At 38.3% G+C, this 16,802-nt stretch overlaps 1 protein-coding gene and 1 non-coding gene across 3 annotated transcripts; one reads left to right on the top strand and one right to left on the bottom strand.

The window, feature by feature from the left end:
* Positions 1 to 615: 615 nt before the first annotated feature.
* On the bottom strand, positions 616 to 4,228 carry LOC121268659 (pyruvate dehydrogenase E1 component subunit alpha-3, chloroplastic). Of its 2 annotated transcripts, none has more exons than XM_041173001.1 (3): positions 3,744 to 4,228; positions 2,460 to 3,240; positions 616 to 1,207 (listed from the first exon to the last, which is right to left on the bottom strand). In XM_041173001.1, the coding sequence occupies exons 1-3, from the start codon at positions 3,981 to 3,983 to the stop codon at positions 930 to 932; spliced, it is 1,299 nt and encodes a 432-aa protein (XP_041028935.1). In that variant the 5' UTR covers positions 3,984 to 4,228; the 3' UTR covers positions 616 to 929. The 2 variants fall into 2 exon arrangements, with proteins under 2 accessions (XP_041028935.1, XP_041028940.1); XM_041173006.1 differs by having other exon boundaries at positions 1,147 to 1,531; positions 3,744 to 4,202.
* An 11,908-nt stretch (positions 4,229 to 16,136) lies between these two features.
* On the top strand, positions 16,137 to 16,208 carry TRNAC-GCA. The gene has a single exon. It is a non-coding gene; the product is annotated as a tRNA-Cys (tRNA).
* The last annotated feature ends 594 nt before the right edge of the window (positions 16,209 to 16,802 follow it).

The following is a 16,802-nucleotide window of genomic DNA, read 5'->3' as shown; positions in this document are numbered from 1 at the left end:
TATAAATAACAGATACGGCTCTGCAACATGTATGAAAGCCAGAGTTTCTCAATACTGTGATATTCTAAAACCAATTCCAAAATTACTCCAATCAGTGAAGAGGGCCAGAGGGTTCGGCTCAGGAGCTTCTCGGTTTGAAATGAAGGGGCGAGAGGGAAAGGTTCGATTTCAATTTTTTTTTTTTTTTTTTAAATAGCAGCCACCTGAGTCGGTACAAATCGTCAGTAGAAATTTTCGGAGGAAGTAGCATTTTCCATATACTACTTATGATAGAAACGTTGAGATGAAAAAAACAAAAACAAAAACAAAAAGACGAATCTGCTTCGAGACAACGCATTTTACTTGTGAGCGCATTATGGTAGAGCTGGCTTTACCCTTCATCAACTTTGGTACATGTGGCTGTTCGCATGGTACAAAGCACAACGCATGGGTTTTTTGTTATTATTTTTTTTAGAACAGGGGGTGTATCTTAATCCACAAATTCCTAATCAACATCACGCTCCCACTGTCCCACGTGGAAACAGAAGAACGAGTGGTCCATCCGAATGTTGTCTTCCTTGAGAAATAAATTCCTACCTTTTCCACTAACTGCTAACATGAAAACACACAAGTAAATAAAGATAAAAGGGGACCTGATAAATGCAAAATTATATAATATTTTGCTACAAACAGAGTATGCAAACTGGGCTTTTGGAATTTGCCATTCCAAACACTTGCTTATCTGACATGACATTTTAGAAAAAGGGCAAAATCCAAAATTGGAAATACATAATGCAAACGAAAGAACAAATCCTGCTTACATTAGAAAAGCTGACACTGTTTCATAAGTTTACTAGTGATAGCTAGAAGTAAATAAACATAAATACTACAACCATGAACTGAAAGCCAGAAGAAGCAGATTGCTCAACCTCCAAGCTTGAAGGGATTGATTACACATGAGCAGTGCCTTCGGTGAATTTGGGATCTTCACATCTATACCGGCCATCGGGTCCGATTCCAAAACCTTTTGGATCTGCAAACACATTCTCCAATAGCTGACTGCGACCTGGATGAGGGCTCTCATCTGCAAACTCAACAGCCTCCTCAACCACCTCATCTATCTTCTTCTCGATTGCCTTCAACTCTGGTTCACTGACTAGATTGTTCTCAAACATATATTTCTTCAATGCTGTGATGGGATCTCTAGTGGCATAGTGTGCCTTCTCAGCTGCGAAAGTAGAACCATGAATTGAGGTGAACATCTATCATCACTAAGGATAAAACGTGATCCCAGAAAGGAAGATGAAGTAAAGGCCATCTCTCCAGTTCATATCCTTATATAGGTTTTTCAGAAATTAAATGGCTTAATATGAAAACGTAATTTAAAATACAACTGTAATAATTTGCAAGTTAGGATAACTGAAATTATAAGCAGATAAGGAAGTATGTCCAGAGTAGAGACCACATGCTTGGACAAGGCTAATCAAGTTCTCAAACATATATTTCTTCAATGCTGTGATGGGATCTCTAGTGGCATAGTGTGCCTTCTCAGCTGCGAAAGTAGAACCATGAATTGAGGTGAACATCTATCATCACTAAGGATAAAACGTGATCCCAGAAAGGAAGATGAAGTAAAGGCCATCTCTCCAGTTCATATCCTTATATAGGTTTTTCAGAAATTAAATGGCTTAATATGAAAACGTAATTTAAAATACAACTGTAATAATTTGCAAGTTAGGATAACTGAAATTATAAGCAGATAAGGAAGTATGTCCAGAGTAGAGACCACATGCTTGGACAAGGCTAATCAAGTTCTATATCTCCGCTGTGATTAGGGATGTATCAAAATTTAACACTGGTAAATGGCAAAAAAAAAAAAAAAAAAAAAACATATGTTTACAGCAACAGACATACCGATAAATAAAAAGAATGCAGAAGCCATAGGGCCTACATCATCATCAACACCAAGATAGGTTTCTTTATTTTAGAGAAATCATTCCTAATACAGTTATACCAGCTCGTTTGAAGAATCTCAAAACTTTATTTTTGCACTTTTGACAAGAAAAACATTGCACGTGGCGACACTAAGCTACTATGGTAACCAGCATGAATATTCCAATAAAGTAAACATCCAACAAAAGAACTAGCTGCTCTATCTAGCATTTAAGTAGCTATTCTAAAAACCCTTATGCTCATAATCTGACGCAAGTGATTCAATGCCAGAATATGGAATGTTTCCAATACAAGTGACATACAACCGAGGACAGAGTGGCATTATTTGAATTGGTTTACCCATATAAAAAAATAAAAAGAAAGAACAGTGGTAAAAAGCCATGGGAAAGAGGCAATAACTAGATCTTTGAATGCACAATCACAAAACATCACATTCTAGCACAAACAAAAATGAAAGTAAATGTACTGCTCATCCAAAAAGAAATTAGGCATCCAAAATAGGGGGAAAGAAACAAACAAATGCTCACCAGGGTCACGAAGCTCATCTGGATCAGCCAATGAGTGCCCTCTAAACCTATATGTCTCACATTCCACCAATGTTGGCCCTTCTCCTCTTCTAGCCCTTCCAATTGCCTCCTTAGCCACCTCCCTCACTTTCAAAACATCCATGCCATCAACATGAACACCCGGCATCCCAAATGCTGGCCCCTTCTTCCAAATCTCTGGATCCGAGGTTGCTCTCAAGTGTGACATCCCAATAGCCCACAGATTATTCTCCACAACAAACACAATTGGCAATTTCCACAATGCTGCCATGTTCAAACACTCAAAGAACTGCCCATTGTTACAAGTCCCATCTCCAAAAAATGCCACAGTCACATGATCACAATCTGCCTCTTTCAAAACCTCCCTCCTATATTTGGAGGTGAATGCTGCACCTGTGGCCACGGGAATCCCTTCACCAATGAAGGCAAAACCGCCAAGTACATTGTGCTCACTAGAGAACATGTGCATTGAACCACCCTGGCCGCGACAACATCCCGTGGTCTTTCCGAAGAGTTCACTCATCACAGCACGAGGTGAGACCCCTTTGCTCAGTGCATGTACGTGATCACGGTATGTGCTGGCCACACAATCTTCCTTTTTCAAAAGCTTGATAAACCCAGTTGACACAGCCTCTTGGCCATTGTAGAGGTGAACAAAACCAAACATTTTTCCCCTGTAATACATCTGGGCACACATGTCCTCAAAAGCTCTGCCTAATACCATGTCTTCATAGAGTTCCAAGCCTTCTTCTTTCGTGATCAGCTGTAAACACAATTAGGCAAAAGCAGAAATCTGAGACTTTGTGTCTCCAGAAAATATAGAACGAATCATATGTTAAGATTATTTAGTTGTTAGACGCTAATATGAGAGAGGAGTGATATAATGAATTTTTCTCCAATACCATCCGGTTGAGGCATAAATCAATAGTATTGAAAACAATATCAAGATTTAAAGAGAGAATGTTATCACCTGAGTACTTCGATTTCAAATTATCAAAATAGTATCATAATTAAACAAATAGTTTTAATTAGGCTTCAACCAGTCGAATATGTTAGCTTTCCCAGGTTCCAAATACCCATAAACGAAAGCAGAAACCCTTTTAAAGTACTACTAAGAAATTCTTTTATTTAACTAATATTTCTAAGCGAAAAGAGAATTCCCAGAAAATCTAGGATCACATAATCGAATTACCATAAAAGCGTTAATATTTATATATAAAAATAAAAAAGAAAAAGGAATGGGGGCAGAGCGGGTGAGGAGATTACCAGATTGGAGGTGGATTTGGGCTTCTTTGCCTTGAGGACGTCGGATACCGCGACCACGGCGGATCGACGATGGATATTAGTGTGATTGGAATTCGTCAGAGGATGGAAGCGAAACTTGTGAGTGGATCCGAGAAAACGTGTTGCTTTGAAAGGGTCGAGAAAAGGCTTGTGGTCATTGGATCTGGCGGCGGTTGTGCTGAGAGGAATGGGGTGGGCGAACTTGGTGGTGGCGAAAGACATTATTGTCTCTGTTTCCCCGCGGTACCAGCGTCGCCTCTTGTTTGGGGGCTTAGAAAGAGAGAGGAAATGAAATGGAGGTTGAGGGTGGAGGGGAAAATAAGAAGGGAAAGGCAGGGGGGAAGGGCGGAGGATACGAGGGAGGGAAGTGTTGCAATAACCGCCTGGAGCTTGAGAGTTGGGAGCTGTTGGGCGTATTTGTATTTACCGAAAGGGAAAGCCACCCAACTCCAACCAACCTTTATTAGTTATACACAATTACGGCTGCATCTACTGCTAATGTTGCCCCACTACATTGCCTACAACTTTGGCCTCGTAAACTCAGTTATGTGGGGGGTTTGAACAAAGTATTTTCAAATGATATATCTTCGAGTAGAGTTTTGCTACAAATCAGTTACTGTTCACATCATACATCTCATATTTATAACTTTTCATAAATTGTTGGGGTGTTTTTTATAGAATATTTGAATATTTTTCATAGAGTGTAGAGTATGGGATGATGAATAGTGGCTAATAAAAAGAATTTTTTCTTTTGGGTAATATACACTCTTTGTAAAAAGTAGGTAGATTTAAGAACTACATAAAAAAACTCATTTTTAATAGTGAATCTCGCTTTTTTTAAAAAAAAAAAAAAATTGAATGCGCGAGGTTTATCCATCCTAAAACTGTATTTAGCATTACTCATTTTCAAAGTGACTCCGATTCAATGTATTCCCTCTCCATTTTACCCTTTCATTGTTGCTTTCAAGATTTGATGTTAGTTATTAGGTTTTGCATTAGACTGTTGAGTGATTGTTGTAGTGGTAGTGATGGTAGTTGAAATGGTAATACATCCTTCTCTTGTGTAGGGCATTTACTTGTTTTGTCAATTTGTAATGAGTTGGCCAATCCTCGTTTATTTTTACAATACATCTCATTTCATCTAATTATTATAATTTTTCTAAATTTTTATATAAAATAAAATAAACAATTCAACTTTTTCAAACTTGAAAACAATAATAATATTAAAAAAATAGATTCTAACAATATTTTATTCAATTTTCAATTTTTATTTCAACTCATCTTACCTCATCTCATTTGCGAAAATAAACGAGGAAATTTTTTGAGTTTTCTTTGAGTTCATGGTTCACTTTAATACCCCAACTTCACACAACATGAAAGATATTATACACAACAAAAAATCATTCTAGATTACTAAAACAAAAGTTTCATGTGTTAAATATTATCATAAAATAATACATGTTACAAAAGTGACCACACAATGCAATTTTCAAGAGTCAATCTACAAAATATTTGGCCATTCTAAAGGCCTCAAGGACAGTAATTTGAAGAGCAATAAGGGTCTTCTCTCCTCCATTCATGGTCCCTACATTATCTGCAAAATTAAAATAATTTTGGAAGTGGCAATACATGAGTCCACAGGAGCTTATTAGCACGAAGTGAATGCTGACTAATCTGCCATGGTGATTATAAACAATTTTATTACAACAGAATTCTCTCTAGTTCTTAAACTAAATGCAATAATAGATAGGCATATTTCAAGGACATAAAGACCACATATACTAATTTTTTTTTTTTCTCATTAAGTGGTTGATAAGCCAACGGCTTGTGGCCTGATAGCACAAGACCCACATCTCCAAAATGGAGATCATGGGTTCGACCCCCTCCCTCAATGTAAAAAAAAGAAAAAAAAAAGAAAAAGAAAAAAGGTGGTTGATAAAACAAGTGACTTAAAATATGCCACATTAACAAGTGTGACTGTGGATGACAAGATTTAGGATGAAAACTAGTGTTGTTGTAACTTTAATGATATAACATTCTGGTACCTTATAATATTAATTACACATATCACATTTTCAAATTCTCGCTATAATATTGTGGTATCAACTTCCACTTGACTTCTAAGTTGCTAAGCTTCTTGACCACTTGACTTTTTAGGCGTACTTAACCGAGAGCTATTCTTAAGCCTAATATCATGCTTCAGTTATTTATTTTATTTAATATTTCTACCGCGAGTAGTATCACCCTCCATTTAATATTTAATAGAGGGCTAGTATCGCAATATGTTATATTACGTACAGTCATTTTTATATATTTTTTACATACTCAATTGATGTGATTGACCAAAATAGTTATTTTATATTAAAAAAAAGTGACGCAATCAGTCACATTAGTAGAGTACACAAAGGAGTGCACAAAAATGAATGTATATAAAGTTTTTCTTAAGTTATTTACAGCATATTTATTCTTATTTTCATGGAGACATGTTCTTGATATGATGAATAAAGAGATGATCTGTTGATCTTCCCTATAAAGAGCTGTTTTATCATTCTAACTATATATATGCCAACAACACCTTTACATTAACTTATGCATACTGATGTTTCGACCTCAACGTTTCAATCAATCTTTGGTTTTAAGTGCATGTGTAGACCCTATATTCAACAAAGACTAAATCTTTGAATGGATTAAAACAGTCCCCTAAAGCGTAATTTTCTCTCAGATCTCGGGCCACGATCCCCTCACTAGCGGATACCTGTTAAGATCTCAGGTCACCACCTCACTGGAGGATAGCGCCTAGCTCTCCGTTTTTGTATGATCAGTACATGAGTGGCAGCATACATATTTCTATTATGATCTGTGTTGACGACATATATATATATATATATATATATATATACACCATGAATTTTCATTGAAAGACCATGGACCTCTCTCCTAATATCTTCTTTTTTGTTCAAGCAACTCGAACCTCCACTGACCCACACTCTCCAAGTACGATGGCATAACCTTAATGGATCATTCTCATTATAGGCATAGTTGGGGCTCTGAAATATTGCACAATCACAAGACCAAAGATTTTCGTTCTCAATCAATCGGTTATGTCAGCAGCTCCGATCCACTTCTACTCATTGGTCTGCAGCCAAGCGCGCGTCTTAAGATACACTTGAAGAGGTCTACAAATCATGGATTACTTTAAAGGATCCCTTCAAGTACTATTTGTGTTCTGTAACTCTGGGTCGGGAGTCCAGATCGATAGCTGGCAATCTACAACTAGCTAGTTTTGATATATATATATATACATATATATATATATATATATATTTTGCTCCACACCTTGTGTTGGGAATAACTGTAGATCTAAGACTAACTCGAAGTATAGTAGCGGAACTAAACGAAAGAAATTGATGACAATCACACAGAAAGAACACCAAGAATTAAGTGGTTTAACTCAAAATGAGCCTACGTCCACTGGTGGGGTCGGTATCGAAGATTTCACTATCAACAGATATGGAGTACAGATGAATACAACAAAACATCACAAGGAAGTTATCTCTCAAACTCACTCTAGACTTCTCTCTCAAGAAAACACTTAAAACAAGACAAAATGAATTCTGAAGTCTATCTAGAAAAGAAGAGGCGCCGTTTGATATTAATAGGAAAAGTGAGAATTCACTTTTGTGAACATTGGCTCAAGCGAACGTCGAGCGAGTGTCGAGCGAACGTAGATTTTCTGCACTTCGCTCAAGCCAACAGTTGTGCGAGAGTCGAGCGAAGCTCTCTGCCTGAACTCGCTCGAGCTGGGTGTCGAGCGAGGGTCGAGCGAAGCTCTCTGACTTGGATGTTGCTCGAGCTGAATGTCGAGTGAAGCTCTCTGTCTGAATTCGCTCGAGCTGAGTGTCGAGCGAATGTCGAGTGAAGCTCTCTGTCTGAATTCGCTCGAGCTGAGTGAACCTCTGCTCGAGCGAACCTACGACACATGCACTGTTCAATCTGAATTCAAGCCACCTCTTAACAAATCTCCACCTTGGCTTGAACTCTGCCAAAACACAAAAAACCTCCGACCACAAAACCAATCCCCACCACCAAATCCCTTACGGGAATGACAAAATGCGAACACCAATCAAGTCCAAACAAAGTTTGAACTTGTATACTACAACTGGCTTAGTCATCATATCTGCTGGATTCTCTGTAGTAGCAATCTTCAGAATCTGTATAGCACCCTCTATAACAATCTCTATGAGAAAATGGTACCTGACATCAATGTGCTTCGTTTTCTCATGATACATTTGATTTTTGGTCAAATGTATTGCACTCTGACTGTCACAGAATACTGAGATCCCATCTTGTTGTAAACCCAAATCATTGACCAAGCCTTTCAACCAAATGGCCTCCTTAACAGCCTCTGCTGCTGCCATGTACTCTGCCTCGGTAGTTGATAAAGCAACAGTGGATTGCAGTGTTGCTTTCCAACTAATAGCTGACCCACACAGAGTGAAAACATAACCTGTCAATGATCTTCTCTTATCTAAGTCTCCAGCATAATCAAAATCAACAAAACCAGCAACTTTGGAACTGAGATCGACATCTCTATCAAATATTAACCCAAAGTTCAGGGTTCCCCTCAGATACCTGAGTATCCATTTCACAGCCTGCCAATGAGTCTTACCCGGATTAGCCATATACCTGCTAACTACGCTCACGGCCTGTGAAATGTCTGGGCGGGTGCAAACCATTGCATACATGATGCTGCCAACTGCACTTGAATAAGGAACACTAGCCATGAACTGTTCCTCTTCATCTGTCTGAGGAGATAGGCAAGCTGAAAGCTTAAAGTGCGTAGCAAATGGTGTACTTACTGGTTTGGAATCAAACATCCCAAATCTCTGAAGCACTTTCTCAATGTACTTTCCCTGGGACAAGTACAACTTTCCAGCTTTCCTATCTCTAAAGATTCCATTCCCAAAATCTTCTTCGCAGCACCTAAGTCTTTCATTTCAAACTCATTTCTGAGTTGGGTCTTTAACAAACCTATGTCAAATATGCTTCTAGCAGCAATAAACATATCATCAACATATAATAGCAAATAAATGAAAGACTTATCAAATAATTCCTTATGATAAACACAACTATCATAGTTACTTCTCAAATAAACATGATCAATCATGAAGGAATCAAACCACTTATACCATTGCCTTGGCGACTGCTTCAAACCATATAAAGACTTCTTCAATCTGCACACATGATCTTCCTTGTTTTCAACAATGAATCCCTCTGGCTGATGCATATAAATGGTCTCTTCAAGTTCACCATGTAGGAACGCTGTTTTAACATCAAGTTGCTGTAGCTCTAAGTCATACAATGCTACTAAAGCAAGTAGTAATCTGATCGAACTGTGTTTCACCACTGGAGAGAAGACTTCAGTGAAGTCGATGCCTTCTCTCTGACTGACGCCCTTAGCAACTAAGCATGCCTTGTATCTTGCATCTGTATCACCCTGGATTCCCTCTTTTCTTTTGAAGACCCATTTGCAGCCAACAGTCTTCACCTTCTTTGGCAACAGAACCAAATCCCATGTTTGGTTTTTGTGAAGAGACTCAATCTCTTCAGTCATAGCTGCGCACCACTATGCAGATTCTGCGCTCTTGACAGCTTCTGAATAACTGGAAGGCTCCTGACCAACAATATTCTCTGCCGTAGTAAGAGCATACATCACCATATCTGCATGAGCATATCTCTGAGGTGGTCTAATCTGCCTCCTCTGTCTACCAGTCGCTATACCGTAGTCTTGCTCACCTTGTGCACCGCTACTCGAATCAGAATCATGCTCATCTACAATAGCATGATCTTGGGCGCCACTGGGCAGCCCTTGTGGTGCTTCCACCTGAAACTCCACCGCTTTCTAACATCCTGTTCTTGTCCTATAGACTCAGTAATCTCCTTTCTCGGACTAAGCATGGATTTTTCATCAAAAGTGACATCCCTACTGATCACAAACTTGGATGATTTAGGATCAGTACACCACAACCTGAATCCCTTCACCCCACTAGCATACCCAATGAATATGCCCTTCTTTGCCCTTGGCTCAAGTTTTCCATCATTAACATGGAAATATGCAGGACAACCAAAAACTTTCAAATTTGAATAATCAGCAGGAGTATCAGACCATACCTCATTCGGAGTCTTCAAACCAATCGTTGTGGCTGGAGAACGATTGACCAAGTAACAGGCTGTGTTGACTGCTTCAGCCCAGAAATCCTTAGCCAAGCCTACATTAGAAAGCATGCTGCGAGCTCTCTCCAAGAGAGTCCTGTTCATCCGTTCAGCTACCCCATTTTGCTGTGGAGTATGTCTAACTGTACGATGTCTGGCAATACCCTCATTTCTACAGAATTCAACAAACTCACCTCCGCAAAACTCCATACCATTGTCAGTGCGAAGTCGCTTGATTTTCTTGCCCGTCTGATTTTCAATCAAAGCTTTCCACTGTTTGAAGTTAACAAATACATCACTTTTCTACTTCAAAAAGTAAACCCAAACCTTCTGTGAGAAATCATCAATGAACGTAAGTAAATATTGAGCTCCACCTTTTGACGGGACGGAAGATGGGCTCCAAAGATCAGAATGAATATAGTCCACAGAACTTTTGATTCTGTGAACCCCTGTAGAGAACTGAACCCTGCACTGTTTGCCAAACACACAGTGTTCACAGAAATCTAGTTTCCCTATCTTCTGATTACATAGTAAACCCTGCTTACTCAAAATTGACATTCCCTTTTCACTCATATGACCCAAACGCATATGCCACAAACGAGTGACATCTGAATCTGGATCATCTGAAACTGACACTGCAGCTACACCTGTCACTGTAGAGCCCTGAAGGAAATAAAGACCATTTGTCTTATCTCCTTTCATCACAACCATAGAGCCCTTACTGACTCTGATAGCTCCACCTTCACCAGTATACTTGTAGTCCAGAGAATCAAGAGTACCCAAAGAAATAAGATTCTTTTTCAACTCTGAAATGTGTCGAACATTAGACAATGTCCGGACAATTCCATCAAACATCTTAATTCTGACTGAACCAATTCCAGCAATTTTGCAACCCATATCATTCCCTAACAAAACGGAGCCTCCGTTGACCGATTCATAGTTAGTGAACCAGTCCCTCTTGGGACGCATATGGAAAGTGCAAGCTGATTCCATGACCCACTTGTCACTAAAGCGACTATTGGAGTCGCTAATTGCTAGAACAAGATCTAGGTCGTTAGGCCTATCATCAGCAACACTAACAGCATTAGATGAACTAGTGCCGTCCTCTCTGTTTTTCAGTTTTGGACACTCATTCTTGTAGTGACCAAACTTATGGCAGTAATGACATTTGACGTTTTTCTTACTAATCGTTGTTTGTGAACTGCCCCTGGATTTCCCCTTATTCTTCTCTGAACCCCTGTCATTCGATCTACCCCTGCTTGAGGACCCCTTAACAAACAAGCCACTAGCTTGGTCATTAGTGTTCTTCACACTCAATTTATTTCTCAACTCCTTAGAATTCAAAGCAGACTTTACATCTACCAAGGAAATTGTATTTCTACCATACAACATGGAATTCACAAAGTTCTCAAAAGATGTGGGTAATGAACATAAAATAATTAACGCTTGATCTTCTTCTTCAAGCTTAATATCTATGTTCCTCAGATCCATAATGATTTTATTAAATTCATCTAGGTGTTCAGAAATAAGAGTACCTTCCTTCATTTTGAGAGTGTATAACCGTTGTTTCAAATACAACCGGTTGGTGAGAGATCTCTTTATGTACAGATTCTCAAGTGCCGACCAGAGACCAGTTGCAGTCTCCTCGTCAGCAACCTCTCTTAAAACTCCATCAGATAGTGACAAAAGAATAGTACTGTGTACCTTCTCTTCTTCTTCTTTCGAAGGAGCCGGAGAATCGTCAGATACCGACACTTCTAATACTTTTGACAAGCCATGTTGTCGCAGTAAAGCCTTCATCTTGATGCGCCATAAACTGAAACTGTTCTGACCATCAAATTTCTCCACTTTGAACTTAGCCATAGCCATCCCTCCAGATCACCCTGAGCCAAGCTCTGATACCAGTTTGTTGGGAATAACTGTAGATCTAAGACTAACTCGAAGTATAGTAGCGGAACTAAACGAAAGAAATTGATGACAATCACACAGAAAGAACACCAAGAATTAAGTGGTTCGACTCAAAATGAGCCTACGTCCACTGGTGGGGTTGATATCGAAAATTTCACTATCAACAGATATGGAGTACAGATGAATACAACAAAACTTCACAAGGAAGTTATCTCTCAAACTCACTCTAGACTTCTCTCTCAAGAAAACACTTAAAACAAGACAAAATGAATTCTGAAGTCTATCTAGAAAAGAAGAGGCGCCGTTTGATATTTATAGGAAAAGTGAGAATTCATTTTTGTGAACATTGGCTGGAGCGAACGTCGAGCGAGTGTCGAGCGAACGTAGATTTTCTGCACTTCGCTCAAACCAACAGTTGTGCAAGAGTCGAGCGAAGCTCTCTGCCTGAACTCGCTCGAGCTGGGTGTCGAGCGAGGGTCGAGCGAAGCTCTCTGACTTGGATGTTGCTCGAGCTGAATGTCGAGCGATGCTTGAGCGAAGCTCTCTGTCTGAATTCGCTCGAGCTGAGTGTCGAGCGAATGTCGAGCGAAGCTCTCTGTCTGAATTCGCTCGAGCTGAGTGAACCTCCGCTCGAGCGAACCTACGACACATGCACTGTTCAATCTGAATTCAAGCCACCTCTTAACACCTTGTTTCATGGATCGTTAAGAAACAGGCTTTCGTTTCAGCTAAGTATCGATTGTTGGCCATACCATTACATCCGTTCCAATTTCATGGCGTAATAAAGTAATAGCATGAGTGCTTTAATTTGGTTGCTATGACACAAAGCATAGAGAATTAATGGACTACCATTCTATACACAAAAAAGGTAGTCGACAAGGACATTTTAGCTTAATTGCTACATTACCATAGTTGATAAAGTAGCAAATATATTCACTCAAGCTAGCATGCACTTCCCTCTACAAAATTCAAGCGTCTACGACTCTACGTGACAATCTTGGAGTAGTGTCACTACTGTGCGCTTAAAGGCCGGGCCGGGTATAAGAAAAAAAAACAAACAATAAATGCAAGCATGCATACAACAAATAAACACATGCACACTTAAATCAATACGTAACCCAAGTGGTGAGTGTTGTATATCTTCAATATTCGCAGCTCCAGAAATGTTCTCATGAGAACTGTAAGACCCAGCGTTGAGGCCCTTGAATGACATCGTTTTTAGTTGGTACCTTTCCGCCCTTTTTGCTTTCTCTTTTTTTTTTTCCTTCCTGATTGTTTCTCCCCCTCTTTCTCTTTTCAGTTTTCTTTCCTTTCTCTTCCAGCCGTCTCTCACTCACCCAGTACCCATCCTCCCCGATTCTTCTCTTCCCTTCATTTGGTTTCTGTTTTGGTGAGTCCGGGTTTCATGCCCGACTGTTTCTCCATTTTCTTTTCCCTCACAATCGGTTTCTCTCTCAAGTCGACGCCGCTCTCTTATTTTCTCTATCTTCTGTGTTTCTGCTTTGAGATTCCAGGTGGTGCCACTGTGATTTTTTCCTCACTGATATTCCCTTTTAGATGCTCACTCACTCTCGCTTCTCTCTTGTTCTCTTACGTCTGCGAAATGGATAACCTCAGTTCTGAGGTGTTGACGATGAGCCCTGTCGAACGAAGGTAAGACCCTCTCTTTGTTTCGCAAATGCCTCACACACTCTGATTTTGTTCTCCCTTTTCCTCATCCACACTCTCACTCACCTGTAATTTTTTCTAGTTAATTCCTGGTATTGCGTTTTTGGGTGGAAAAAAAAAATTAGACTTGTTGCCGAGAGACCCTCACATCGATAAGTTTTCTCTTTTCTCTTTCCCTCTCTAAGAAGAATGAATTGTGATTTGTGGTTTTATGCTTTGGAAATAAATAGTAGTGAATCTCGTTGAGTGCCGATTAACATTTAGAAGTGTTGGATTCTCTTTTGTGGAGTTGTGAACGGAGAAAAACGTTTAATATGTAATGTTGTTTTGGTTGAGTTGTTGGTGGTTGCTTGGAGTTATGGGTTGATGAAATGGGTTTGATCTATTGATTATTTGAGTTGACATTGGTTTTGGTGGGTGTTTAGGCCAATATTGAAATTGGAATATGGTATTTTGGGTTGAAATGTAGGCTGTCCAAGTGATTATATATATGGTTGTTTGAGTTGAGTTAAATTTGCTGAAATATGGTTTAGAATTTGGGTCTTAAATTTTTAGATCGAAATTGTGTTGTTGGTCTTTAATACTTAGTTTATATATATTATTTTTATGAATAGGTGACGAGACTGATAGAGATCATTTTCAAAGCATAGATAATACGCTGCAGGAGTCAGGTAAGCGGGGTTCCTATACTAGATTTTATACGAGTTATTAAGACTGAGATTAACTTTCTGAAAATTTTGTATATTTTGTGATGAAATGAGAACTGGGGAAAAACCAACCTCGGTCGCTTATTTGCATTACTCATGAAATCTATATGAAAAATGAAAAATATTTTCTGGCATGCATTGTATAGACATGAGCTAAATTTTGTCATGTTGTCTCTGAAATATGAAAAAGAGCGATATTGAGAATCTGAAAAATTGTGCATTGATTTAGAAAGATGCTCCAACTTTTGTTTTCAATATGTGAGAATGATCTGATTATGTTTTGGTACTCTGTTTTATTTTGATATGGCATCTGAAAACCTTTGCCATGGTGTACTGATTTTGTATCTGATTCTGTCTCTGCTCTGCTCTGTTTGGGTTGGTACCAACTTCTCTGTCTCTAAGTGCACTCACTTTGGAAACAAAGTGGTTTTATTGTGGTCTTTCCTGTGTGCACACTTGGGGCTCCGAGAAAAATAAAGGAAAGATTTCATCTCTGTCTCTGCCTGGTTTGGCCACCGGGGTTAGCACAACCCTACCACGGGGGTGGAACATGGTCTCTGCTATGTGAGATGCTCAGTTTTGATGTGATGATGATACTCAGTTTATGTTATGCCAAAGTGCTATGGGTTTTACTTATCTTAAAATCATCGCTCTGTTACTTTGGAAAACATGTTTTGTTCTGTATGATAATTTTGGAAAATATTTTGTTCTGCATGCTATACTTTGTAAATGCTCATATTTTGCACGCTAGCATATGTTCTTTGCTTACTGAGTTGTTGACGACTCATCCCTCTTATCTTCATAATATTTTCAGATGTTGTGGAGAGTCCAACTGAGGACCTAGATTAGGAATGATGAGCATGATTAAACTGAGGAGAGGATGTTAAAAGAAGGAATTCTTATGTCTTTTAGATTTAATTATGTTTTGGTTTAGTAAGACTTATGGAATTATTAGTTTGACATGTTATGACTACCGGGAGATTGTGGAGCCCTTGGTTTATTATTATTGCAATGATGACTTTGCGGAGTTTTTAAGGTGTTTATTTAGAAGACATGAGATTGATTTTGCTTATGAAGATTTTGGAGATTTTGTTTTTTTTAGATGTGTTGGAAGACATGTTTATAAGTGACAGATAGTAATTCTCCAACCCACCCGAATATGGGGCGTTACAAGAACAATCTCTTATTATTTATTATTTTATTATAAATTTTTATTTACTTTTCATTATTATTCATTATTATTCAATATAATCATTATTTTTTTATCTCACTACCTAAACGCAACCTAAATTATGTCAAGACTCAAGCCAAAGATTTTGAAAGCAATTTGCTTACAAAATTCATGCTATCTATTTTTGTGATGCACATGTAAATGACTCGGACACAATTGGTACGAATGAAAATTGCTCCTCTCCATCTGTTGTCTTTTTCTTTGCAAAGCGAACATCTTCAATAGTATTTAAAAAATGAGAGCCCTCTTCCTGATCATGCCATAGAGGTAACTAATTATATCATTGTAAAATATAAATATCGATATTATGTAAACGGATGCATGTAGGTCGTACAAATATTTATATAAACTCGATCGAGATATAAAATGTTCTCTTTTGTGATAAAATTACATCATTATTTCATTTAATGATAATCTATTCGAATTATAAAAATATAATTAATTTATGAAAAGTAGCAACCCGACACTGCGAGTTGGCTAAAAATTCGAAACCCCCTTTTCTTACGTGGACTATATTGTTCTCATCCGGATTCAAACGTGGCACTGCTTCACCGGATGAGCCAAGTTGATATTTGTACGATTTTTTATTTTATGAAAATTAGGCATTGTTCTTAAATTAATAAATATTTAAATATCACTATATATTGAGGGTCCATAGCTCAGTGGTAGAGCATTTGACTGCAGATCAAGAGGTCACCGGTTTGAATCTGGTAGGGCCCTAACTTTCTTCAATTGTTTTCTCAGTTTTCGTTAGCAACTTCGTTTTTTTACATATAATTTTCCGCCCACCCCTGCTGTTCTTTTGCGTAATTTTTTTTCTTCCTTAATTTTTGATACTCAACACTCAACAGATTCAAGTTTCTCTCCATTCACAGATTCGTTAAGCTGATTCGGGCAAAATACAAATCTGATCTTCCTCAGTTCTCTCGGGGGTTACCATTTCCTATCTTTTTTTTTTTTTTTTTTATTAGTATAAACGGAGCACATTCATTCTTAAAAGCGGACATTATAACATTGACCAGAAATAAACAATACAAGCCAATTGCAACGTTAATAGCTTCTCAACACACTTCCATGACTGATATGATCTAATCTAGAGATGTTCTCTCGGCTTTCAGGATTACCATTTCCTATCTTTTTCTCTTTTTTTTTTATTAGTATAAACGGAGCACATTCATTCTTAAAAGTGGACATTATAACGTTGACCAGAAATAAACAGTACAAGCCAATTACAACATTAATAGCTTCTTAACACACTTCTGTGACTGAAATGATCTAGTCTAGACTATAAATCTCTAGAGGCCTAAGTCTAAG

Source organism: Juglans microcarpa x Juglans regia, chromosome 1D (assembly GCF_004785595.1).
Source record: "Juglans microcarpa x Juglans regia isolate MS1-56 chromosome 1D, Jm3101_v1.0, whole genome shotgun sequence".
Taxonomy (NCBI): Eukaryota; Viridiplantae; Streptophyta; class Magnoliopsida; order Fagales; family Juglandaceae; genus Juglans; species Juglans microcarpa x Juglans regia.
This window is presented reverse-complemented; position numbering and strand designations above follow the sequence as displayed.